This window comes from Neolamprologus multifasciatus, chromosome 13 (genome assembly GCF_963576455.1).
Source record: "Neolamprologus multifasciatus chromosome 13, fNeoMul1.2, whole genome shotgun sequence".
In the NCBI taxonomy this organism is placed as follows: Eukaryota; Metazoa; Chordata; class Actinopteri; order Cichliformes; family Cichlidae; genus Neolamprologus; species Neolamprologus multifasciatus.
In genome coordinates, this window is record NC_140451.1 from 26,653,621 (window position 1) to 26,679,339 (window position 25,719).

The following is a 25,719-nucleotide window of genomic DNA, read 5'->3' on the forward strand; positions in this document are numbered from 1 at the left end:
TGCAGGGTGGTGGTGCTGGAAAGCAGGCCTACGGACAACCCTACAGCCCACAGCAACCTCTACATCCTGGCAGGCCATGAAAACAGCTACTGAGACATGCACACTAACATACGTGCACATAAAACACGCTCCGTAGACACCCCAGCATTAGTACAAGAAAGGGAGCAAGCGACACACTCATCCCAACTCCACTTTTATCCCACCCAGCCTTCATCTTCTCCCCTGGCCCGACTAGCAGTGTGTCTGGGAGATGTTCATCAGTGCACATGCGGAATCCCAGTTGCAGCGTTTTATAAAGAGCTGCAGTGTTATGTGTATCAGTGAAGTGTGCGTGTGGCGTTAGAGCAGTGGGTTGTAGACCCGTTTCTGACAGTGTCAGGGTTTTAAAACTCTTGGCCTGAGGCCGCTTTAGATCAGAATAGCCAGCTGAATCTTTGGCCCCTACCCTGGATACATCACACTGGGAACAATGTCTAGCACGGAAATTTGACTCCAACACTACTTCTACTACTACTACTTCTACATATGCTACTAACACTACTGCTACTGCTACTGCTGTTTGCGCTAAAGCTTCACAGAAGGGCCATCTTGCACAGAAAACCTACCCTTCTTCTTCATTGCTCCTCCTTCCTTTTTTCCTTACTTGTCCCTTTTTTTTAAAAAACTACACCTTTATTTATTTTGGCATGACATGCTTTTAACAACCAGGATGAATTTCCTGTTTTTATTTCTTGTCTTTTTAAAAAATAAAAAAGAGAAAACCAACTAAAAAGCTTTGCCACTTTCGCTAGCATCAAATTCCAATACTCGTCACCACACAAGTGCTTAATTGACCTCTATTTAATTGTTGTAAATATAAGTGTAGTATTATTTTTGACAGAGACGAACACTAAAAGGGTCGTGTAGATAGGTGTGTGTATAGTTGGTCTGTACAACTGTGGAGACGACACGCGAGACAAATAGGCACGTCGCGACAGTAAATTCACTCCCTAGTTCCTTGATCATGTGACCGTTGCAGTCTCACAGGCGAACATCTTTAGTAATCTGATATTACTCTTCTCATGGCGTGGACCTCAGGATCAAATTGAGCGAACACAGGACACCGATTGGCCGTTTTTCACTCTCAGCGCGTCGCTGTCATGACTTCCTGCTTGTTTTCATCACGTGACCGTCATCAGGGTGGACGAAAATGATCATTTCTGCTCGTTTCATTTTGTTTCTTCTTTTATTTTTTAATCAGAAATCTTTGTTTATTCTTTAGCAATATATATATTTTTTGCTATTTTTATTGAACCACTGGTGTTACAAATTTGCACAGAGAAAAATGTATTTCATAAACAAATGTGATGTCATTATAATATATGACCTTGTGTGTGTATGCACAGTGTGTATGTGTGTGCGCGTCTGTGTGCGTAGACATAGAATATGCACATATAAGAGTGTCATGTACAGATCTGGTCTTTAACAAGTGACAAGTTTCTGGCCATATTACAAAAAAAAGCATCAGCAGATAAGAAAATACAAAAAAAAGCTGGATATACAGAAATAAAGTCATTTAATTATATCTGGTTAGGCTTAAATCGAATTAGCTTTTAGCCCATTGGACAGAATTAATGTGTTTACAAAGTAAAATGCAGACCTGAATCATCTGCAGCCAGCCTGCGTTCCACAGTCACACAGAGACTGAACAGCGACCCACCGCCGCTGGTCACTAGAGAAAAGTTAGCCCTAGTGTTGTCTGACCAGTTAATTAGCTGGTTGCTAGGTGAAACTGGTCACAAAGAAGTACAGCGCTTTTACAGATTTATTAGACCACCACCCAATGTAAGGTTTATGCCACAGCTGCTTTACTGTTTTATAAAAACTGTTACAGTTACAGTTATTCGCTCACATTCCTGAGCAGAAAAATTAGTTGTTGAATGTTTAGTTTGATTCAGTGTGCAGGCTTAAATTTGGGTATAAAAGCAATAGTTGCCTCCTTTAAAAACTGGTGTTTGCTGCAATGAAGCACAACTTAATTTGTGGATCTACCATCCAAACTATGGGTAACTGCAGCGGTGTACTAGCAACCAAAAGCAATCACAAGACGTTTTTTGTGCAGCACCCTATTTGTAACCAGTCTCAGCTAGCAACAGTCTGAAATCGCCAGCATCCAAGTGATTTCCAACCGCTGAGCCACCGCTGTAACACAGGCAACTCTAAACTAAAACGACATGGCTGATAGGCTATAGTACATTTCACTACACTGAACAATAAACAGTGGTGGGTTACCATTATTTGACCTCAGTGAAATAATGCAGTAACAATAACAGCATGTGTGTGGTGTTAACAGTGCATCCACATCCAAATATATTACTCTCCATATTGTGGTATTGAGTGGTGTAGCCTGTAGCGTTATGAATAATGGTTTGCTGGTTTAAATATGGTGCAAAGGCTTGCTCAAAAATCCAGTCAGACTCATTAATAGAAATTTCTGTGTAACACCTTTTTTTCCCTGTATTCCTGAGAAATATTTGCAGAAGTTTTCATTGTCAGCTGTGACTTTTTTTTTTAAAGACCCATATCTGTATGAGAGCTCACACTACATGCATGTAGATGCGCACTGTCTGATGTGTAGGAGAGTCTACGTGTACCATTTAGTTTTCCAAGCTGTGACACTAGAGGTTCCTTCTGAGGACACCAGTGTAGATGAACCTGAGATACCGTGCGTAATCCTGAAATCTGAGACATTTGCCTGTCGAATGGTTCACGTTCTCAAAGCTTCTCTCTGAATTTTCCCCCATATTTATAGGCTAAAGCAAATAATTAAAAAAATGCAGTAAATTGATCAAAATGAATATAAGCGACTCTTTATCAGATCAACACGTGACACTGAAAATTGAAAATAAAATTTATTACAGGCCGCAAATCCTGCTTCAGCAACCTTGTGGTTTTTAGTGCATCTCTGTCCCGCAGATGAGGCACAGCAGCGGCTGCAGCATTGTCTTTTAAATGTCACAAGTCTGATTAAAGAGAAATCTTGCCATTCTTTGGGACTGACAGTTGAACGTTTCACCACAGGTGGTAATCTGTTACCACCTGTAAAGAGTAAAACCACACAAACTATTCATAACGTTTTCATCCGATGTATCTGTGGACACATCTGGAATCATCTTACTAGACTCCAGTTCGCTGTAAAGCAACAGGATCAAGTGCAGAACGGTTGAACTCGGCATGAGAATAGAAATGCTCTGCCCTTTTTCTTTCAGCAAACAATAACATGTATCGATTTTACTATGAATTGCCTGCAAAGTGCATTAGTGTCCCAGGTTGATTTATTTAGCCATTAATGAATACATGTGCTTCCTGCCAACAACCATGATTATAGACTGGGAGTCATTTCATAGCTGCAGCCAAGTCCTTTATTAAGTTATTTAAGCCAAACTCTGTTACTTATTTTAAAAAAAGATTAAGCCACAATAATCATATTTTTACCCTTTAAGTTATGAATTCAAGTTGATTGATTTCCCTCACTTGAGTGGTTGAAATGCCAGTGTCATCATCAACCCCGCATGACCAGCCTCTTAGCGAATCGTACTGTTTTAGAGGGGAAATGAATCAAGCATTCCGAAAATATTTCACTCTTCATTTTTGTGATGCTAAAATATGTTGTTTAAACTTCTTCTGGCCATATTTAGAAAATCTACCTCGTGGTATGTAGATCAAAGAAAAAAAAGTCTAATACTAAAGACAGCCATCAGCAACACATGAGGTTAGCGTTCAACCGTGTTCTCTAAACTTGCTCTTAACTGTCTGTGTCCTTTCAGCTGATGTGTGTAAATGAAAAAAATTCATTTAGCTGAAAATGGTTTTCTCAAAATAGCCATCTCAAATAATTCTTAAATATCAGAGCTTAACACTTCTATGTATCCTCTTAGCTGCACGCCCGACGTCTATAATGTTTCACCGTGGCTGGAAAAAGGGGGGAAGGGGGGGAGCTATTCCTGCACCCCTGACCACCTCTGCCTATTCTTTCCTGTTAAAACCATTTAAGTTTGGGAAATCTGTCTATTTAGCATAACAACAAAGTTCATGTGGGATTGAATGATGCTCTGTTTTCTTCTTTCTGCCATCATGCACACAAGCGTAATCTATAATCCTTAGAGCAGGTGCCAACATGGCCTTCCTTTGTGGGTTTTTGCTGAAATGTTAAAAGTGTGTGTGTTTCATAACCTCAACTGGGCCTGGATCAAATCGCATGTAGAGTAAGTCACGGAGACGTTTAATGTGCTTGGAGTTGGGGATTGATTACTCCAACAGAAGAGATATCCCTACCTGGTGCCCAGAGCAGATTCATAGAAGTCCTTTTGAGTTATTTGCGAAAGCCGTTTGATCCGGGTCTCATCCCTATCTTAAACAAAACACAATACGTCACCTCTGTTCTGTGGCTATTTCATCACCTTTGTCTTCTGTTTTCATATTGCGATGCATATGTTATGTAATGTATATAGTGTAAAATAAAATGGGTTTGTTTTACATACTGTATAATTGCCTATATTTTGTTTCAGAAGTGTAACAGATTTATGAGATGACAGGTTAACACATTAAAAAGATGGAACTGAACCATTTGGGTCTCGGCGTGGTCATTTTGTGGTCACAATTCAGTGAAGGTCGTTTTCACTGATGACGTGGTAGGAAAGGCACTTTGTGTGGCTGACGGGGTTAAATGTGGCTGGGTGGCAGGTTACAGCTTTCCAGGAACCCTCAGCAGAACAGCTGTGGCATTTATACTGTGACAAGTCATAAAGGATGCTAGGCCTCACACAATTATCAGGCGGACAAGTGAAGCTTGCACAAAAACTGGGTCCCTGCAACAGGAGACTGGGCCTCATTTACTACAGTATTTGCATGAAAACATTCGTACCCTGCACAAAAAATGAGTTTCCATGCAAGTTTGGATTTATGAAGCGTGTGTGGCAGCTTATTTTGTTGTCACCACCATGCCTATGTTGGTAAATCAGAATCATTCGTAACATATAGGCTTGATTAAGCTCCGTACAACTGATATTATCGTGGTGATGAAGTTGTAAAAGAGAAGTTTGCATCTCTAAGACAAAAAAAAAGGAGAAAGTCTGACTGTAGAAGTTAAATAATAGTGTCTGATATTCAATGGTTAATGTGAAAAACAACCTGACAAGGAGAAAACGGGTGGAGGGCAAGGACCATGTAAGACATTTACTGCAGTAAAAGAAAAATCTAGATCTGGCATTTACGAAATGGTGCCAAGAAATTATTTTGTAAGCGGCCTGTACACGCAGGTTTGTGCATACAAGCTGTAAATTAGTAAATGAGGCCCAGTTACCTCAAGCATAGCAGCAAAACGTCTAAATTATGGCTGAAGAATAAAGTTTCAGAATTATTGCTGGAAAGGTGGCAATAGTGAATCGTGGGATGTATTTAGTTTTTAGTGTCACCAAAGTTTGTCTTCGTAGTTTGAGATTGTCCAACTGTTGTAGAAAGTTGGGAGTGATATTACTCTGTTTTCAGACTGAGTGTTTTAATCTTAGTAATTAAAAAATTAGGGGAAAAGAACCAGATTCCACAAATTATACAGTCTGGACCTTTATTCGAAATTCTGACATTCCTCTTTCTTCACAAAACAATTCATAGAAATAATCATCACAATGACAAAAAATGTACATTACTGTCTTTCAGCAAAATGTTTAATCACGAACAAACATACACAAATTTTACCGGCTTAGTATTTGTTCTCCTGAGTATATGCATCAATGTAATTCTGGGTATTGCTTAAAATCATTAAGAAGACTGAAAGAAAGAAAGATGAGCTGGAGTGAAACTGTTTAAACGTGCGATACAACGTTTTTGTCAGGGTGGAAAAGAAAAGGGAACATGTTATGTGTCTGGAACATTTTATAGAGGAAAAGAAATGGAGTGAGACTTTTTACAGTGTGGGGCTACATTCATCACACATCTAAATGTTAACTGACACAAAATTATATTGTTTTTAACCATGGAGTCATGTTTAATTTATGTTGTTTACTGCCTGTCTTTTTGCTAGTCTTTCGCTCTACAGCTTAACATAATAACACTGAATATTAGCAAAAGAGCTCAATATTTACTGTATAACCGCATCATATTTCCCTCAGCGTGAAGGATTTTGTAATTGAAACATAAATCAGTTGCTTATATCTGTACAGCGTTTATACAGCGTCTATACGTTTTAAAGAAAGGACAAACAGCCTCTATTTTCTCTCATTAGTATATATGTATGATGTACATGCATGTGTTATACAGCATCTTTGTTCATGTGTCACAGTGCCTGTTTGCAGAGCCGTGCTCATACAGCTGTGCCGCGGTTCATCTCCAGCTGGATCAGTTTGGGGTTTTTCCCCGGTGACTCATATTCACCATTATTTTGACTTTCTGGTGTCTTCTCACCTCCTTTCTCCTTTTTCTCATCACTAGTTCTGTTAGGAGGAAAGAAAAGGGTTTAAATTGAATACATGTTTTTCCTTTCAATCTTGCCTTCTTTTTGGCATCTTTGTATCTTCGAGTTAAAGAAACTGCAGTGCCAAGCCAGCCATGTGTCTGACTCCATGATGCTACACTATCTTTCTTACTTTTTCTTGAACAGTTTCTTGAAAGAGCTCCTAAAGCCTCCTTTGTCTTTGCGACTCCTCTCGCTGAAGGGGGTGTGGTTACTATCCTCCGTCCCACTCCTCCACTTGGACTCATCGCCCCATGACTGGATTCCTGTGTCCTGATGAGGTTGAAAACAAGTATATACCAAGAAAATTAAGAAATAACACTAAAAATATGATTTTCATGTTGTCAGGTTCTGTGGTTTTAATGTTAAAATGTAACAGGCAATTCCTGTACAGACATGATAATAGTTCCTTAATAATAGATGTTTGCTGAAACCTACTATGCTGAGCAGTCCATGAAGATCAGGGCTCTGCTTGCCACTGTCTGCTCTGTTCGCCAAGGGGGTCTGGACCTTACGGGAGGGGGTGGAACTTCCTTTGCTGCCTTTACTGCTCTGGCGCTCCAGTTTGGCATGGCTGCCCAATCCCACCCTATGGAGATGGTCTGATAGAGGTCCACTGTCCAGACCACTCACTGTGTTCTCCATTTGCAGCCCATTCAGTGACTTAACAGCAGAGATGGCATGCATGTCGATTATGAACATCTACAAAAATGATTCTTCAATATTTTTATATATCTCTTACAAATAAACTCACCTTGCTCTTACGTTGGCTGGCCTGAAGGGGGCGATGCTGATTGCGACGCATAAGAACAGCTTCGTCTGGAGAGACACAACCCCGGTTGGGCGGTTTGCTATAACCATTCCCTTGGCTTCCTATGTTGCCAAAAACATCGCGGGTAGTCGACACATTTGTTGCTATTCCGTGATGTGACGCTGGGAGGGCTTTTGGGCACTTCACAAAGGCAATGTCAATGGAGGAATCAGAAGAGGCAGAAGAACAGCGGTCCAACATGGAGGTATCATGATAGGAGCCTCCATCTTCTTCATAGAGGTTCTCCAGCCCAGGGGGATCTGGAGGAAGGAGAAACTCTCCGAGGGCATCTGCCAGAGCAGATCCCGGCTGAACCTGGCGGAACTCTGCAGGTCTGGGAGGCAGATGGTGCTGACACAACATCGACCTCTCAGAGGGCTCGCTTTCTGGGATGCTGCCAAGACCTGAAAGCAAAAAAACAACAACAAAAAACTGAATTGTTGACTGATGTAAAATAAGAACCAAAATGACAAGTTGGGGAAAAGGGGAGTTTGGGATATTTTCATCATGTCCCAAAAATAAAATTACTCTGGGGAAACATCTGTCTGATGCTGAATAAAATACTGTGACAGGAGATCCCCAATACTGCTTTGGTTTTGTATTTAGGTTTTCTTAAAGAGGATGTGGTTAAAAAAAAAGAAAAAGAAATCATCAAGCCATCAAGCCCCAATCAAGCCACAAACAATGGATTTAAAACTATATAATGTAAAAGTTGACCTGGGACATGAGATAGATACCGATGAGTTTAACTCAATTGTGTCCTGGATTTTAATTTTACTTGACTCGGGTTTTTGATGAAATTGGTACTTCTTATTCAAAATGTGCACAGTGGTAAGCCAGTCGGTTGGCATGCTGACACCAGAGCATCCTGTGCGATAAACATCCTTTATAGTGGCCCTGTGTGCTGAAGTTTTGAAGCTACACTTTAAAAAAAGTTCATGATGAAGTATGAAGTGTTGTCTGAGGATGTCTAAAAGGAAAGGTGTTCATTCCTGCTCCAAAGGGCTGCATTTGATTGCTGGGAGAGAACAAATTGAACTTGAAACATCCACTTTCCCACGCTGTAAAACTCCATTCCACTATCATCGCTCTAGTCCAATCATCTTTCTGTTTCTCTTCTTCAATCAGCCTCCACTCTGTGTACTTTAAATTGCAATGCTCAACTTTCAGTCTCTCTTGCAGTCTCCTTTGTGCAATCCACCTCCTCCCCATTTCCACCTCACCAAAGCCCCCAACTTATCTTCATTACCGCCAGCATCTACACTCTGGGGGGGTCCTACCCTTTTCCATTCTGCTGGGAATTCTTTATTTCATTAAATCACACTCAGTTCCTTCTACTGATCTCCCCTTGTTGAACTATTTTACTGACCTGTTGGTTTGTGGTTCCGTGAGTCCAGCTCATGGCTGAAGAAAGGGAGGCGGGAGGGCCACTCTGCATCATAGCAATGAGTTTCAGTTTCTTGGTCTCGGTCCCAATCTTGGAAACGGTGCGACTGAATCTGTTCCAGGAGACACTGCTTTCTTCGCCTCACCTGGTTGGCATGTTCCCTGCAGTGAAGAAACGAAGAAATAAACTTTGTTTACAGCAGCACCCGACAGCTTTTTACAGAAGAAATCAAGAAATACTGAAAGGAGTTACTGCTTGGATCTGCTTGGTATGGAACTGCTTTTATATCTATATTTTTTTAAATGAGAAAGCAATAACAAATATTAAGCATTTATCTATCAGGGCTGTGTGTCTGTTGCTTTCCAGGAATAATCTACTTAGCTTTAGCTCTTATTCATTTATTAATGTCTAACAGAAATGTCTGAGTCATGTAAACACTACATTAAATGCCCGGTAAACTGAATACTCACAGCATTGCACTGCTGCAAGGGTACGGTGAGCCAGTGTTGCTGGCTTGAATCCCACTCTCTACTGTCTTTAACAGCTGTTTCATGGTAGACCTGCAGGGGTGCACAGCACAGAGAACATTAAGCTCCTTCACACTGAAAATGTTTTGTTTAATGCTTTAAAGTTGATATTTTTCGAAGGATGGTAATCCTGACCTCTTCACCTCCTTGTGGTTGAGCAGCAGAAGCTCCTGATTGTGCTGGAGGAGGTGGTGGTACTGTGTAGTAAAAGCCCTGAACTGCTGTATGCACACCAGCAGCAGATAGTAGTCTGGATGCTCTGCATCAGTCTGCCTAAGTAGTCCCTACACACACACACACACACACACACACACAGATAGACAATTAAAATATTCATACATCAGATTTAATCTTCAGTTGTAATAATACTGAGTTGTTAATTGTCGTTTTATTTCTGTTTAATGATAACCTTTTTCTGCATGGTTTCAGAGTATCGTATTTGTAATGAGTTTGCGTGTTGCAGGATATGAACATATAAGGACAATTCTGGCAGTGGTGTTGATCCAACCTGTAAAAGCAGCAGGTACTCGGGGATCCTCTGAACTGGCTGAAGCAGCAGAGTGTAGAGGGAGGGTTTGGATTCATCACCTGTTATGTCACTCTGATAGCAGCACCACACAGTCAAGCACAATGCAGCACAGATGGACCAATCAGCGTCAAAGGGAAAAACACAGCAGGTGTAAGGACTGTGAATTTCATAATTTGTTTGAAGCTTTTATATAAAACAAGGCTTAAAATGAACCTTGACAGGGCTTCCAGATACTTAAGTTACCTCCACTCAAGCAATTCTGAGAGTATCTGAGAGTTAAATTAGAAATCGACAGATATGCTGGCGTTTCTTTGGTGATATGAGCTGTAAGTTTCCGGAAGTTTTTGTTTTTAGAAGTATGCTGGTATTCTTTTTCATCCTGTCCTCCCTGCTCTGCCCCCATGTTACATTCTGTGCTTTTAAATTTAATATCAAAACCTGTCATATTACACATTTTTCTGTTACCTCAAGCAAGGCCGAAGACTTCATGGAGCTGGTGGCCAGCATGTTGACAACTGACAGACAGTCTGGAAGCTCCTTCAGGTAGGACACATAGAAATCCAAGAAATCACTCTGGAGGAAGAAGGAGAGATATACTGCCTGAGTTTGCATGCTCTTTATATACACTGGAGACCTTCTGCATTTCTCTCTACCTCCATTTAGTGCACGAAACACTTCCCTGCACTATCAAATCTGCACAGATTGGGATGACAGAGTGCTGAAGGAGAGTCATGCTGAGACACACTCGTGGGGATGCAAGACGGCACAGGGAAGCTACAGCTGGGAGTACTGCCAAGTCTTTAGAGCACTGGCAGACACCTTGGAGAAGGATGAACTGAAAAAGCATCAGACTCATGGGACACCCATCCCATAAATCCAGTTCATCTAGCAGGGAGAAAAACCACTCTCCTCCAAGAAGATCATCAGCACCCTCCTGCAAACTGCACAGGTATGGGATATGAGGGTGGACCTGGGGAATAAACTATACTTCCACCGGACAATATTCTGACAAAGGAAAGAAGGTGATCCTAATAGGACTGCCAGTCCCACTGGAGGATGGATGCAAGGAAACCTCTGTGAGGAAAACCACTAATTACCATGATCAGGGCTAACAGTGCAGGATGGCAGATCTGACTGTTCTCAGCTGAAATTGTTGCAGAGGTTTTCACTGCTTGGGCTGTTGGGGAATGCTTATTGGTCTGAAAGTAGCAGGAAGAGAGTGGATGATAGCAGCACACAGGTCCTTGTGCTCAAGGAAGGTTGGAAACCATATGATTGGATCGTTTTATGGCTCAAAGCTACAGTCACAAGTTAAGAGACTAAAGACATAAGCACTTTGCATATATGAATTTGAATGTGTTTATAACCCATCATCACACATTTTACACCTCCAACCTTCACTGTCAGATTAGTGTAAACAGTTTGTATCCTCAGATGGTTGCCATCATGTCCTTAATACATTTTTTGAAACTTTTTGAAAAATCAAATCCACCTTTTTTGTGTCCAGGTGAGAAAAAGCTTGATTCAACCAGAATGACCCTATGCAATAATTTTACATAATGACATAAAAACTATGTGAGCTCATGATTACAAACTTCTGTTCATACTTTTTGTTTCTTTTTGCTGCTATTTTCCTTCTTCTTCAAACAGCCGTAAGTGCAGCCCCATAATGCACCACGAATCGCCACAAATACCTGTTTTTCAATTATGGTTGGTTACTTTTAGGGGGCTGCAATCAATTACAGCATTTCCTCCCACTCACTCAGCCAGCAGACCATAGTTGTCTTTAATATGACAACACCACATGCTTCTGGCTTTCAGCTGTGTCTTCGCTCCGATAATATAGCTACACATTCAGTAATAAATTTTTATTGCTTTACATCTGCTCATTAAGGGTTTTGTTTTTTGTTTGTCTGATTTTTGGCTTCTTTTTTTTTTGGCTTTTTTTTATTAGTAATGGTTACCAGACTGTAATGGACCCCCTTTTTTGCTTTCAGATCTGTCCTAATTCTTTATTGAATATATTCAACAAGGTGCTGGAGCCATTTATCAGATGTTTTGGTCTGTATTGACATGACAGCATCTCACAGTTACTGCAAATTTTCTCTTTTTGGCTTCTCATCTATAATGTAAACTGGATGGAGCGTTATCCTGCTAAAAGCAGCCATCAGAAGATGGTACATTGGTCATAAAAGGGTGGACATGGTCAGCAACAATTCTCAGCTGGTACTAAATCGCCCAGGGCATGCCAAGCAAATATCCCCCACACTATTACCAGACTACCAACAGCCTGAACAGTTAATACAAGGAAGGATGGATCCATGTATATATGTTGTTCACCAAAAATTCTGATCCTGCATCCAAATGAAACAGCAGCAATTGAGACTCACTGTGACGGTCAGTGAGCCAGCGTTTTGTGTATTATTATTGTATAATTTCTTTGTGGTTTGATTTCTAGTGTTTAGTATGGGTTTAGTTCTGTGCCAGTCTGTTTCCTGTTTTATTTTGAAGGTCAGTGTCTCAGGTCATTGTATTCTCTTTTGTGTCCCTCAGTCTCGTCAGGTTTGATTGCTCCCAGCCGTGCTCCCCTTGTGTGTCTCATTTTTGTGTTACTGCCTTTTGTATTTAAGCCCCGTGTTCCCCGTGCTTAGTGTCACGTCGTACCCTCATTCTGACCTGTGTGTTTAGTTTCCAGTCCTCCTAGTTTTCTTCTGTTTATGACATTTGCCTGCAATAAAGCAGTGGACTTTTGAGTTTAAGTTCTTCCTCCAAGAGTCTGCATATTGGGTCCTTTTTCCTGCCTGCCGGCACACAGCCATGACACTCGTCACACCAGGCAATGTTTTTCCAGGCTTCTATTGTCTATTTTTGGTATTCTCATGTGAATTGTAGCCTCATTTTCCAATTCTCAGCCGACAGACCACCACTATATATTCATCTGCTGTTTCAAAGTTTGATATGTTGTGCATTCAGAGACACATAACGTGATTGTAACAAGTTAGTATATCCTTCTTATCAACTCAAAACAGTCTGGCCATTCTCCTCTGACCTCTGACATCAACAAGGCATTTTCACCCAGAGAACTGCTGCTCACTGGATATTTTCTCTAAACCCTAGAGATGATTGTGTTGGAAAATCCTAGCAGATCAGCAGTTTGTGAAATACTCAGACCAGTTTGTCTGGCACCAACAACTATACTATATTCAAAGTCACATAAATCACCTTTTTTCCCAGTCTGATGCTTTCTTTGAACTTCTGCAGGTCTTGACCAATTCTAAATGCCTACATACACGTAAAATTTTCCTATATTATTTCAAACATAGCATAGAAAAACAAACTGCGCAGGCTAAGAAAGCTGAAAAGGAAGTCCATGAAAGATAGATTCAGATAACTGATATTGAATCAACACCTTATTAGAAAAATGGAGGGAGTGCATATGTAGCGTTCACTGCCTGCTGGTTCGAAAGATGTTAAGAATTCAAAGAGTTTCATTTTATTTACCAGTAGATGGTGCTCACATCAAAAAGGACAATATCCACATTTCGTTTTGCGCTCTCATTCTGTGTTTACCTCTTTACTTGTAAGCCTCATGAATATATCTCCCATGATGCCTTGCCACTGGCATTTGAGCACACGTTCTTGAAGAGTATGAAGGAGCTCAAGGTGCTGCTGGATCAGAAACCTCAAAGAGCTGGGAAATGGACTAAAAGTAGAGCAAAAGGCAGCAGATGTTATAAACATCAGCATTCCTACAAAACGTGAGAAAACCTGCATTTGTATCAATTAGTGTGCCATTATGTGTGGCAGACATCTGACAGCAGGATAAGCAATTTAAAACAAATGCAATCATTCACAAATAACATTTGACCCAGTTCAGCGATGGCACCATTTCACTGGCGCTTTTACTCATTGGGAGCACGTGTGCTGAAGCTAAGCAGTGATTGCATTAACAAGCTGTGTGGAGTCTCTTTAACAGAGTGTCTTCTCTGGTGTTTACAATGTGCCTTTATTTAATTTGTTTATTTCCTGTTCACCCATCACTGCAAGCACTCAAATTAGATCAGGAATATATTCTTGTGAGTGTTGATTTGTGTGTGTCTCTGTGTGTATCAGATAGCGGTTAGTGGCGGCTGGGACATTTCTTCTTTCCAAAAAACTGCTTTACATGTCTTTTTCTTCAATTATCAGTCTGAATCGAGCCATCTTAGGGTGTCAGCAGGCTTTACCGTTTGTCTTTGGAAGTGAGGGCTTCTGATCCGTTAAAGGAGATGTTTGCCTTCAGAAGCAGAGAAAGGTGGGACACGTAAACCCTCTCAGACTCCAGCAGCTCCAAGGCTGCTCTCTGTCTTTTATCTGCACATACAGAACACAATCTACTTTAAACTCTGAGAATAAAGAGGATTATTCTATAACCATAAAAGACAGGCAACTGCAAACGGGGCCAAGCTTACTGGCTGGCCGTGCTACCTGTGTATAATATTTTTTGTAATATGCACCTGTTATAAAACCTGCCATCAAACATAAGGCAAAAGCTGGTTAAAACACCTTTTTATATGGTCATGTATGTTGACTAAAATCCCATTTTAACAATTATATTTATTTTTTTTGCTTAAATTAAAAAGAGTGGTGAAACTCCTACCCATAGTTCTGTCTGGAGGTGGTAAAATCCACCTACTTCTGCCTTTAAACTTCCTCTGACTACCAAGTAATGCATGATTCAGGATGTAAAAAGAGATTGTGGTTTAGTGGGTTCGTGCATAGATATGTGGACTACCCGCAATAGTGTGTTTATCAGCAGAAACAGGTGTATTTCTTACTTATTTCAGTCTGACTATTGGTCTCAGGACAAGATCTTTGCTGGTCCTGCTCAGACGTGGAGGCTGCAACACACAAACACTAGTATGAGCGAACTGCCTCTACGAGCCGGTCATTTTCTCGCTTACACTCTTTGCATAGTAAATGTTGAAATACACAGACTCACTCTGAGTCGACGTGGTGCTCCTCGGCGGTGACACGCTGCTCTGCCTATTGGGGAAAAAGTGCTGAATACCACTGAGCTCTGATTGGCTGGGCACACAGATGTGTTCATCACTGGATGCTGTCAGCACATCAGCCTTGGAGCTCTTTCTGCTAATGGCCCGATCAGCACAGGTGAAGGAGAATTAAAAAGAGCGCTTATTTGACAAAGTTACATATGAAGGTTGAACTTTTTGGGTCACCATTAGGGAGGAGCTGAGTGGGATGATTGAATAATTACTGTGAATAATTTTTATATGCGTGTGCATTTATTAAAACTACCACCTTTTTCAAAATGTTGCAGCCCTACCTGTGTGGAACTGACATCATATCTTTGTTTTCTGAGTGCAGCAGTTCTATCCTCTTCTGAACATCTCTTTGTCTGCTGGAAATGTCCCTGATGTGGAACAACGCCACATTCAGCTCCTCCTGCAAGAAGATTAAAAGGTGCCAGTAGTTTTACTTTGGTAGACTGGGAAAGTCACTATGCTGAAATGGGAAGTACCAGGGTCAGATTTTAAGGGGAGAGAGAATTTCGCGTATGCATGCACATTAAAAAAATATTAGCAACATTGAACTGCCAGTTGAAAAGAAGTGTGAGAGTCTGAAAGAGTTGCCTTCCTGCCTAATTAAATTAGTTTACAGTTCAACAGAGTCCAAGTCAGATGTTCTAAATTATGTTTCAGAGGCCACACCAAGAGTAGACTGTGTATGTGTGTGTTTTTACTGTCTGGCTTCTCCAGCACCTTAAATGTGTTGAGCGTGTTCTTGAGGCCCATTATCTTATCATCCACATCAGTCTGATGGGCCTGGAGCTTCTCTTCCAAACCGTGGTCCTTTTGACGCAGCTCGCACAGCTCTCCCAGCGCCGCCTGGAGCCCCTCGCGCAGCTCAACCACCAGACCCCACAGCTGCATCACAAGGAGCAGTTTAACATGTTATGTTTTCACCAGTGTGCTTAAGGGTGTGTCAAATTAAAAGAGAAACAACTGAGGAATTCAAAGTTATACAAATGAGAAGGAGTTCGGTATCGATGCTTCTCTAAGTTCTCTGATTTGATCCATCTGATTATTTACCTGAAGGTATTTGTAGGTTGAATCCATTTTTCATTTCTTTAACCAGACAGTTTAGACGTTATTTCGTTTGTGCTATATTTTAAGATAGTACTGTGAGTTCTTTGTGGTCTTCGGGATTTCACTGATGACTTTGGCTCCATTTTTTAACTTCTATTTTGCCAATTTGCTCCAACTTTGTTACACTTGATTCTTTGTGCTGTTGGTGCCTTTTGGCTTGTTTTGTGCTGTCTTTTAAACTCTTATCATTATGTTAACCTTTCCCTGATTACATCCCATACATAGAGAAATCTTTATCTTGCTTTGTTTTTTCTCTGCTCTTCCATTCTTAGTTTTCTCATGCATAGCTGATTGAATTTACTTCACGGGCATAACTGAATCAGCTCATGAGAACATTACATGGGTTTAGCAGCTCTCTCTTGTCCTATCTTTCCATCGCTATCTTGCTTTTCTTTTTCTCTTGGTCATGTGAAAGGCATCAAGCAGGAAACTCAATAGACCATCTGTCCTGTTTGCCTTATTGCTCTTATTCCTGTGTAATAGCTGACTATGCGTCTATACACCTGGAGGCTACAGCTCTAAGGAGTGGCTAAATAATGATTCATAGATGCATCTGCATCTACTGCAATGCATAGATCTTAGTATTTACTCGTATCAGTTGCCAATATTGAGTTTAGTTAATCTGAATAAGAGTGTTATTTAAATAATACTTAAGAGAGCATGATGTGCTAAAGGGAACTCAGTTTGGAGACTGAATTCTTATACTGTACAAGTGAGTCCTGTACTATAAAGTATTCATAAAGTATTTCACATCCTCTGTGAGTAAATCAGAGCTTTAGTTAAAATGTGATGAGACCTGGTGCAAATTTAAAAGAGCTCAAACTTTATTTTTAAAAAAAACTTTGTAAACAGCATTTTTCTTGTGTGCTCTGTTCACTTTTGGTAGTTCATACTCATTGTGATGAAAATGCTTCACTATCACGGGCAATATGCTGTCTTCCGATTTGGGTTATTTGTCTGCAGAGTCCAACATTGGATAGCTCACTCTTCTTGCTCTTTGTTTCACTTCATCATAAAATAAAACCAATCAAATATTCTTAAATTTAAAAAGTGTGAGGCACAGTGAGTCTAAATGTCAGCACTGGTTATGTTGATATCTTGAGCAAAATCTACTCTAGAAAAAAACTATTTTAAGACAGAATTACTGACTAGATAAGTTCAAATATTAGATTATATTGACCTTTGTGTTTTAAGCTACAGGCAGTTTATCAGTAACTTAAGAGCACAGTGTTTGCTCAAAGTCACCAACACAAAATGTATTAAAAATGTAAAAAATAAAATATAAAAGTTTTACTATTTAAAGAAACATCTTGTCGCTTCTTCTGATAAATAGTGACAGAAAGGCTCGGTTGTTAATAGACTATTTAAATCACAAACCAAATATTATGTAATTTATTGGTAACTTGTCTAAATGAGCTTGTTCTGATTTGATAATAAAGGTGGGATTACTCGTGGGTTTTTTTTTTTTTTTTTAGCTCACCCATTATGAGGTATAAACAAATAAATATGAAGTGTGAAGTGTTTAAAAGTTCTTGATTACCTGAGAAATCCCCTGGCTAGCTTCTTCAACATTTCCCTCTGTATCTAAAGAGAAAACATGAAGAGCTGAGTGTGGTGTCCACACAACATCGGCTAAATTTCTGTGAAAATGTTGATTTAATCCACTGACAAATCCACTGTTAAGCAAGCATGGAAAAGGCAAATGTAAATTAACAGTTTATTTACCTTTTCTTTCTCAGACATTTAACACATCATGTAAGATTAAGTTCAAAGAATTTCTACTTGTTACATCATCGATAATTGGCATCGCTAACAGATTATGTATCACTCTTATTCAGGACAAAAGACCACAGAAAACAGGTTTGGTTCATGCATCTCAAAAATAAAAGTAGAATAAAAATAAATTACACAGATGATATTCTATAAAATAACAAACTTTTAATATATTTTTATATACAAAAAAAGTTGGTCTTCATATTTTCTGACTCCAAAAAGTTCAGTGAGTTTCACTTTTGGTCTTGAATCATAAAATTCGGCATAACTGTTAAATGCTCTGAATTACAGAGAATTGTGATCATGTAATTTCAACAAACTGTAAACGTCAAATGAATTTCAACCCACTCAAATATAGTTTAAAAAAGCCTGCGCCGTGAGCTTTCTCTGTCGTGTGATAAAGTCATTTGTTGCTGTTGTCTGCATTAAACTCTTTTCATCAACCCCAGTGTAACCTAAAGTTGTATCCACATGTGGCAACTTCAACCAATTACAGGGAAAGTAACTGCTGGTGACGCAAAGTGGGCGGGATTCAACAAGGTCCATTCACTCCAATGGACCTTTTTTCTAATAGCATTCACTTACTCAAGGGCTCTGTTCAAGGCAAGCGAATTACTACCAATAAGAGAACAGGATACCCTTGATTGACATAATGTGGTAGTAAATATATTAGAAGGTTACCTAGGTAACGGGTAATCTGAAACCTCTGCACACGGTCGACTGTAAAGCAATGCATGACAAGCAAATTGCTTCCAGTGTGGTGACAGCTTGAGAGCTTGACTGCCATGCCATATGTCAATCAATAGTATTCCTCACTCTCATTGGTAGTCACATTGCTGGTCTTGAAGTCTATCACGAGCTATGCTCACTTCACATCACCAGCATCTTTTCATCTGTAGTCGCTTGGCACATTGCTGCAAATTGCTTTCAGCATCAGACTTAGTGTGTGAATTTATATTATTCACCGTTCAGCATGTCTGCATTTACCATGTTAAGGGTAAAAAAACAAAAACACTGCATTGTGGTTCATGGCAAATTTTTCATGCATTTGGGCACAGTTGATGGTTATAGAAAAGTACAATGCTTGTGTCTGTTGCGAAAATGTCACAGGTCGAGGCTACTGTCAAAACTGCACGGGGTCATACGAAACACGTTTTACATATATTATCATGCATAAGTGATGAGGAGCACGAGCACAATATGAGTAACACTTCTCGTCCGTGAAAGAGCAAAACCAGGAATGTGTCCCACAATGAAGACTCTCTGTCAAAATTCCTCTGGCACTTTGAGTTTGTGCTTTTGGCCTCAGCTGTTTCAGGCCAAAAAACTTGACGTCAACATGTTACATCAATATCTGTCCCAGAGTGACCTCAACAGAAGATGCAAAAAATATTTAAATTTATTGCCATCAGGAAACCAAAAGGATTTTGTTCTCTAATTTGAGCTTTAACAAGAAAGCTTGTGACATTTTGATGTTGCCTCTGCACTGTATGTCTCATTTGGTAACAAGTAGCAACAACTGTCTGGATAGTGAGGCATATTTTTGGTACAGCATTGGACTGCATGTTTAGTTCATCTCGTACACGCTGGCTTTGTTCTCCAAACGAACCTAAATCACAGCTTGCGTTCAGCTGGTAACCAACAATCAGGACAAAAAGGTCAAAGCTGCGTTTGGTGTACTTTAGCGTTGATGTGAAACAGCAGACATTTTGGCTTGTGAAAACAGGAAACAAGCAGGAGTAATTGATAACATTAAAATCATCCACATCCCATTTAGGTAAACCCTTCTAAGGTTCTTGACCCTGCTTGAATTAAATGAAGGATAATTAAAATTATTTTTGTAGGTCACAATCTTGATTTACTGTTAAAATAAATTAAAAAAAATAAAATAACTAAATAATCCCTGTTTAATACGCATATTAAATACTTAAAAATTAAGCATTTTACAAAAATATCATATTGTTATTTATATGTGCTCACCAGGCTTTATGTTTAAGGTTTTTTTTACAACACTACTGCTGCTCATTGGTTTTTATCCCTGTATCATACATTTTATGGTCTTTGCAGATGCAGCTGGTACAAAAAAGGCAAAGTAGCTTTGTGGCTGTGCAAATTTTAGTATCACAGCCCAGTAAATATTTCAGGACTGATTGAAATGTAAAGGAATGATGAAAAAAGGAAGAAAATCTGATATATGCAAGAAAAAAAAATCATTTTGAACTGCCAAAAATATTCTTTTTGGTTTTGCCCTGTCGTATTAGAAAAAAAAAAACTTTACTAAGCGCTCCTTATTCTTTTATATGTCCTCATAAATTCAGTATATTAACCTGCTGGTCTGAAAACAGACATAATAAAGAGGATATCTTGAATTTTGACAAGCTGTAAGTAGCAATTTCTAGACAAAGACTAAACATTTGTTTTTTGAAAGTAAGAATAAACTGAATATTATTCATATTAGCTGCAAATACTTGTTTGAAACATCTCTTCAGAAGTTTTTTAAATGCTCATTTTACCTTCTGTCTTCCCCTCTGTTTCTGTTTTCTCACTCTCCATGTTCAGATAATCCTGGCCACTCTGGTTCAGTGTACTTCACAGCTGTCCAGTTCTGAAGTCCCTTTTCCAGCTCTGAATGACCTCACTCTGCTTCTCTGCCTCCCTCTCTTCTGAGCAACCCTATCTCTCGCTGTGATCGTTCACTTTCTCTTGTCCAAAGCATGTGAGTCCTGTGATTTCGCTTTCGTACAAAAAGGTCCTTGTCTTCAGAGAGTGGAAGGATGGAGGGGAAAGATCAGGAGGAGAGAGAGAGAGAGAGAGATTTGTTCATCATAAAGTCACATACTGTAGCCAACTCATTAGATTTAAGGAGGCGTGACTGGTTGCTAATGAGGATGGTTTACACAGCTGCACTGAACAGAGAACGCCTGAAATGGACATTCCAGTTGTTGTGGTGCTTATAGGTGCTGGAAGTAGTGTTGTAGTCTCGTGCAATATATGGTCTCACTCTAGGCCAGTTCTAATAAAGTGTCTTTTCTACTCCTTTTTTAAAAGACAACTTAGGGGGAGGGCAAAAGCTTTAAACCTAAAAGTATGCTACAGTATATCTTTTATTCACTTGATTTTTAGCTCCATTTTGGTCTCAACCAACCCTTGAGGGGCTTTTTGGCTCACAAAACAGTGAGGCCTGGGAGCTTGAGGGTCCTGCACAATATCTTTGTGACTGAATGTAGTGTAAAGCGCTTTGGGGTCCTTAGGGACTAGAAAAGCACTATACAAATGCAGGCCATTTACCATTTACCATCTTTGCTGTTCCTAGGACTGTGCTCTTCTGGACAGTGATCTTTATATATTTATGTATAATATATATATAATATAATGATGCTAAATATGAGGTGAACAAATGTTGTACTTGGAACTTGCAAAGAAAAGCGTCTGGACTTCTTTAAGTTGCTTGAAGACGTTTCACCTCTCATATGAGAAGCTTCTTCAGTTCTAAGGTCAAATGGTGGAGAGTCCCAGATTTAAACCTAGTGGGAGTATCACTACTAGGTGGGAGTATGGACAAACAGGAGTATGGAATATGGATGGACAAACTATCACCACCAGAGAGGACAGATGGTTTGAAAGAGGAGTGAAAGAAGCCATCTATGTCCACTGAGAGGGACCATCTTTGAACAAAGGCGGTGGTTTCCGACACCAACTCTCTGCCATCTATAATCCAGTTTTGAGTTCCCTCCCCAGACGCCTTAACGCCCACTCACATCCTGGGCCATCTGACCTCAGGGATTCGCATGATAAAGTGGGGCCAGGTTTCACAATGAGCTCACCCGAAACCCTGGCTGATTGGGACCCACACCCATTTTCACACCTTGGCTCAGGCAATTAGAGGATCATCAGTGGGTCCTTTTGTCCCTCTTTGGGGGGTTACTCCCACTAGGTTTAAATCTGGGACTCTCGGCCATTTGACCTTAGAACTGAAGAAGCTTCTCGGATGAGAGGTGAAACGTCTTCAAGCAACTTAAAGAAGTCCAGACGCTTTTCTTTGCAAGCTTCTTTGACTACGATGACCTGGATGACTGACTAATAGATTATTTTATGTCAACAATTTACCAATTTTACAGTTTTAACCTGATTTGTAAAAAAAAAATCTATCTATCTATCTATCTATCTATCTATCTATCTATCTATCTATCTATATTATTTTTTCTTACAAATCTGGTTAAAACTGTAAAATTGGTAAATTATTGACATAAAAAAAATTATTATGCAAAACCTTAACCTCATCAACAACTGCTTAACTTCCAAGTACAACATTTGTTCACCTCATATTTAGCGTCACAGCTTTTTGCTAACACAAGCCTGTGTTTGTGCTCCTGTCAGCGCTGTGACATCACCGTATTGTAAGCCTGTCTTCATGACCGTCTGCTTCTTGTCACACAGACAGTACGGTTGTCTTTCTTTTCTCTCTCGCTCTCTGTGTCGGAAACAACAAAGCCTGGAGACAAACAGCTCAGCTGCTCCTCATTTCAACAACAAACCTGTGTTTGAAGGTTACATCCTTCCCACACATCATCTGATTCTGTGGTTACATGTGAGCATGTGGACGGGGAATGTAATGTTTATTCCTCTTTACACAGAAACAAAACAGAACTTGTTTTATTCACCAATAATTGAGTTTGGAGAAAATGCCATTTTAATGATTTGCTAACTGGACCCTAAAAATCAATTTATTTGCAGTGTCACAAAGCAAAAGTTTAAAGTTCAAGTGTTACGAATCTCATGTTTTAATATTGAAATCTAGCGTGTCTCCTCTGTGTAATGACAATTAATTTGAGTAAATGTACAGAAAGTCACGTGATACAGCAGTCTGTGAAACATGTTTGGTTTTGGGGATTGGATTATGTTTTAATGCAATCTTTGATGGTTTTTATCTCGAACTTGGACAGGTTTCATCATGTTGTGATGATAGCTCTGAGCCATAATCACAGGATGATCTTCTTTAGAAAAATGTTCTTTGGTATTGATCTGAAGAAATAATGTCCTCCAATTGTCATATTTATTGTACAAGGAAACTACTTCTTTGACCTTTTCATGTTCATATGTTTTACATTAGTTTGTCTGGTGCAGAGATTACAGCACAAAAACTGGAAAACTTTTTTCAGGCACTAATAATAAGCAAGCTGTTGTATCCAGCGTCTGACTCTAATAGAATAAGAGACTCGGTCAATGAGGAGCACGATGGAAAAAACTCTTTAGTTGTGATAACTGACTGAGGTTAGATTATGTCTGGGCAAAACAACTGCTGCACAACCTCACAAATGCTAGAATTTAATTTCTCGAACATGTGTATGCATTCATGGTAAAAAGAGAGTATGTCCTCCTTCAGTTCTAAGGTTTTTGTGTATCAGGACATAATGAAAAAAAATTATCTGGTCCTCAGAAGGGTTCTAACAATATTTAACCTTCTAGGACCTGGCTTCCACATATGTGGACATCACATTGGGTTATTTAGACCAAAATACTCAATTTTGCTCTACATGGGCCTGATATCCACTTACGAGGACATTATACTGCAACTGTTCTATCAAAATTTTAAACGAATATCCTCATATGTGGTTCTTATTTTTCTTGAAAACAAAAATAAGGTAAAAAATAAATAAATCTGGTAATTCTTTGTTTTTACATTCATCCGGCCCCAATATGCCCAAATATCAAAGAGAAATTAAAAATGCACACCATGGAAGAGTTCGGGTCTTAGGAGGTTAAACACAACCTCAGGTGAACAGTTATTTATTTGACAAAAAACAAGCCAAAATACTAAATGCACCCCACAATTCAGCAGTAAAACCACATTTAGCAGCAATAACGTGAATTAACTGTTTTCTGTATGACTGTATCATGGCTGTATGACTCTTCTTTTCAATGTTGCTTCAGTTCGTTGAGACTTGCAAGCATTCATTCGTACACAGCTCTTCATACAAGTTTCACCACAGCATATCAATCAGATAAGCTCTGGACTCTCACTGGGTCATTGCAAAATATTGATTCTTGTCTTTTCTTCCGGGCGACCGTTCTAAACAAACCATTCTTGTTCAGTCTTTTTTGTCAGCCTTTTTCTAGTTCTGCAGCCATGAACTCTAACATTTAACGTGGTAACTGTTGCATGTAGAGTCTGAGATAGAAGCGTTTTTTGTAGTTTCTCTTGTCTTGGGTTGAATTTGCAAGGATGTTCACTCATAGAAAGCTTGATTATGTGAACAATCCATCTCACTGTAGCATGATGGACTTTGAAGTGTTTAAAATGGCTTTATAATGTTTCCCAGCTTCAGGCCTCCAAAGTGCCCAAAGTTTACTATGCATGGTCACACTCGCTAATGGTCACTTAGTCAACTGCACTTAATCATCAGCATCTGGCTGCATCATCCTGCTTCTGTAAGGAAGCACTGTGTCATGACATGTAAAACTTTAGAATTAAAAGAGGGTGCACTTGCTTTTTTTACCATGACTGCATGTGGTATATGGGAGCTTTTATCTTGAATGAGAAGCGATTGAAAAAAACAGTAAAAAACATTCAAACTGAGAAATAGGTAAAAAAGTATCCAGGTTTTGAACCGGTGGTTAACAAGCTGCTCTTTTCAGTAATTGTTAATGGTTCTTCACTACACTTTATATATATATCTTTGTCCTTAGAGGAAGGAACTATACGGTGTATTTGCTTTCCAGAGTCCCAAGCAGGTTAATCCAGTTATACTTGCAGTTTTGGTCCTCTAAACTATTATAAACATCTTGCACTATGACAATGCCTCAAACTAATAGCCTGATATTACTAAACAGTCTCTGACATATGTGTCATTGGTGGAAGTAAAAATAACACAACCTTTTAAAAAATGCTTAAGTATGATCAAGTATCAGCAGCAAAAATACTTAAATAAGAAAAGCAGAAAACGTAAGTAAACTGCCAGCGTATCTCTTCCTTTTTATGTGACAATGAATAAAAAGATTTTTGCCTGCATACAAAAACTTACTTTACTTAGCAAACATGATTTGCCACTGGTCTACAGCAAACCTGTTTTCTCCTGCAATAAATCAATTTGATCTTAGCTTTATCAGTGATAAACTGGATTTTCTAAAACAAATAAACTTACTAATCTACCTTAATATAGTTTAGCTATGTTTCAAACATTATCATATTTAAACCTGTAATTAAATAATAATAATAACTAGCTAGCAATGTTGCCTGGTTCCCTGGCTGGGGCCTTTCTGTGTTGTAGTTTGTATGCTATTGCTGCAAACTGGCTTCCTCCCACAGTCCAAATACATGCATGATAAGTTTATTGGTGAGTCTAAATTGTGCTTTATGTGTGAAGTGCTTTAAAGTGGTTTAAGTGTATACATATTTAGCCTTAAAAGCTTGAAAAAAGAAGGAATCTGGAGTTTTAAAAAAGTGCACCTCTCATCCAAGGGGTTTTTTCGTTTCAAAAGGTTAGTGGGTCCCAGGTTGCAGTGGAGGTTCCCTTTGAAGGTTGTCCTGAGGGTTGCTGACCCATTGTTATTTATGTGATTTATCACATGATCCATGAGGTGTAAAAAAAAAAGGCATGTGTCGTTGCCATCACTGTGAGAATCAGTGCGAGATGTTACCAACCCCATTATTTTGGTTACTTACAGAAAAAACTACAGAAAAAGGTTTCGTGCCACTGACAGTAGACTATGAGTAAAGTGAACAGAAGATGTAACATCATTTTTCTTAGCCTGTTTTACTGTTTTGTTAATGAAGGCCATGTGTTAAGAATAACTTATTTGCTCTTAAACAGATCATTTGGATGGTTGTTTTTTATAGGTCAGCCCTCTTGAAATCAGATTGGGGCTGTATATGGCCTATGAACCGACAACAAATCATTCAGAATTAGATTTTATTATTAGTTTAAAGCTTTATTTAACTTAATTACATTTTTTTCAGTCTACTTTAGATTAGTTTGTTTTCAGATTAGATTCACATTAGATGCTTGTTTCTATGTAGCTTTTATTACTTGAAAAATGTCTATTTTAGTTTAGATGA

At 39.3% G+C, this 25,719-nt stretch overlaps 2 protein-coding genes across 6 annotated transcripts in view; one reads left to right on the top strand and one right to left on the bottom strand.

Annotated features, from left to right (window-relative positions):
- The window catches only part of LOC146505684 (mitogen-activated protein kinase kinase kinase kinase 3-like), a 45,678-nt gene extending 41,076 nt beyond the window's left edge, over positions 1–4,602 (top strand). For all 4 annotated transcript variants that reach the window (XM_085183413.1, XM_085183416.1, XM_085183420.1 and 1 more), the window contains one exon: positions 6–4,602. In XM_085183413.1, coding sequence (XP_085039539.1) covers positions 6–93 — 88 coding nt within the window. In that variant the 3' untranslated portion in view covers positions 94–4,602. The remainder of the gene's footprint in view (positions 1–5) is intronic.
- arhgef33 (Rho guanine nucleotide exchange factor (GEF) 33) lies at positions 4,345–20,891 on the bottom strand. 2 transcript variants are annotated; one of them, XM_085183426.1, is made up of 17 exons: positions 20,177–20,891; positions 17,431–17,474; positions 15,504–15,668; positions 15,068–15,186; positions 14,723–14,868; positions 14,559–14,621; positions 13,968–14,094; positions 13,312–13,444; positions 10,207–10,314; positions 9,721–9,813; positions 9,348–9,496; positions 9,156–9,245; positions 8,668–8,846; positions 7,242–7,702; positions 6,926–7,150; positions 6,621–6,760; positions 4,345–6,467 (listed from the first exon to the last, which is right to left on the bottom strand). In XM_085183426.1, exons 1-17 carry the CDS (start codon positions 20,214–20,216, stop codon positions 6,338–6,340), a joined length of 2,412 nt encoding a protein of 803 aa, XP_085039552.1. In that variant the 5' UTR covers positions 20,217–20,891; the 3' UTR covers positions 4,345–6,337. The 2 variants fall into 2 exon arrangements, with proteins under 2 accessions (XP_085039552.1, XP_085039551.1); XM_085183425.1 differs by having other exon boundaries at positions 14,723–14,871; positions 20,177–20,890.
- Between the last annotated feature and the right edge of the window lie 4,828 nt (positions 20,892–25,719).

What these genes read in the sequence shown, in the direction of transcription:
- arhgef33 (XM_085183425.1), bottom strand. Translation starts at nt 20,216, where the DNA reads ATGGAGAGTGAGAAAACAGAAACAGAGGGGAAGACAGAAG. An exon ending in ACGGAACCACAAACCAACAG is followed by an intron (nt 7,703 to 8,667) that starts GTCAGTAAAATA and finishes TTTTGCTTTCAG; the next exon opens with GTCTTGGCAGCATCCCAGAA. An exon ending in CCAGCCAACGTAAGAGCAAG is followed by an intron (nt 7,151 to 7,241) that starts GTGAGTTTATTT and finishes TCTGCTGTTAAG; the next exon opens with TCACTGAATGGGCTGCAAAT.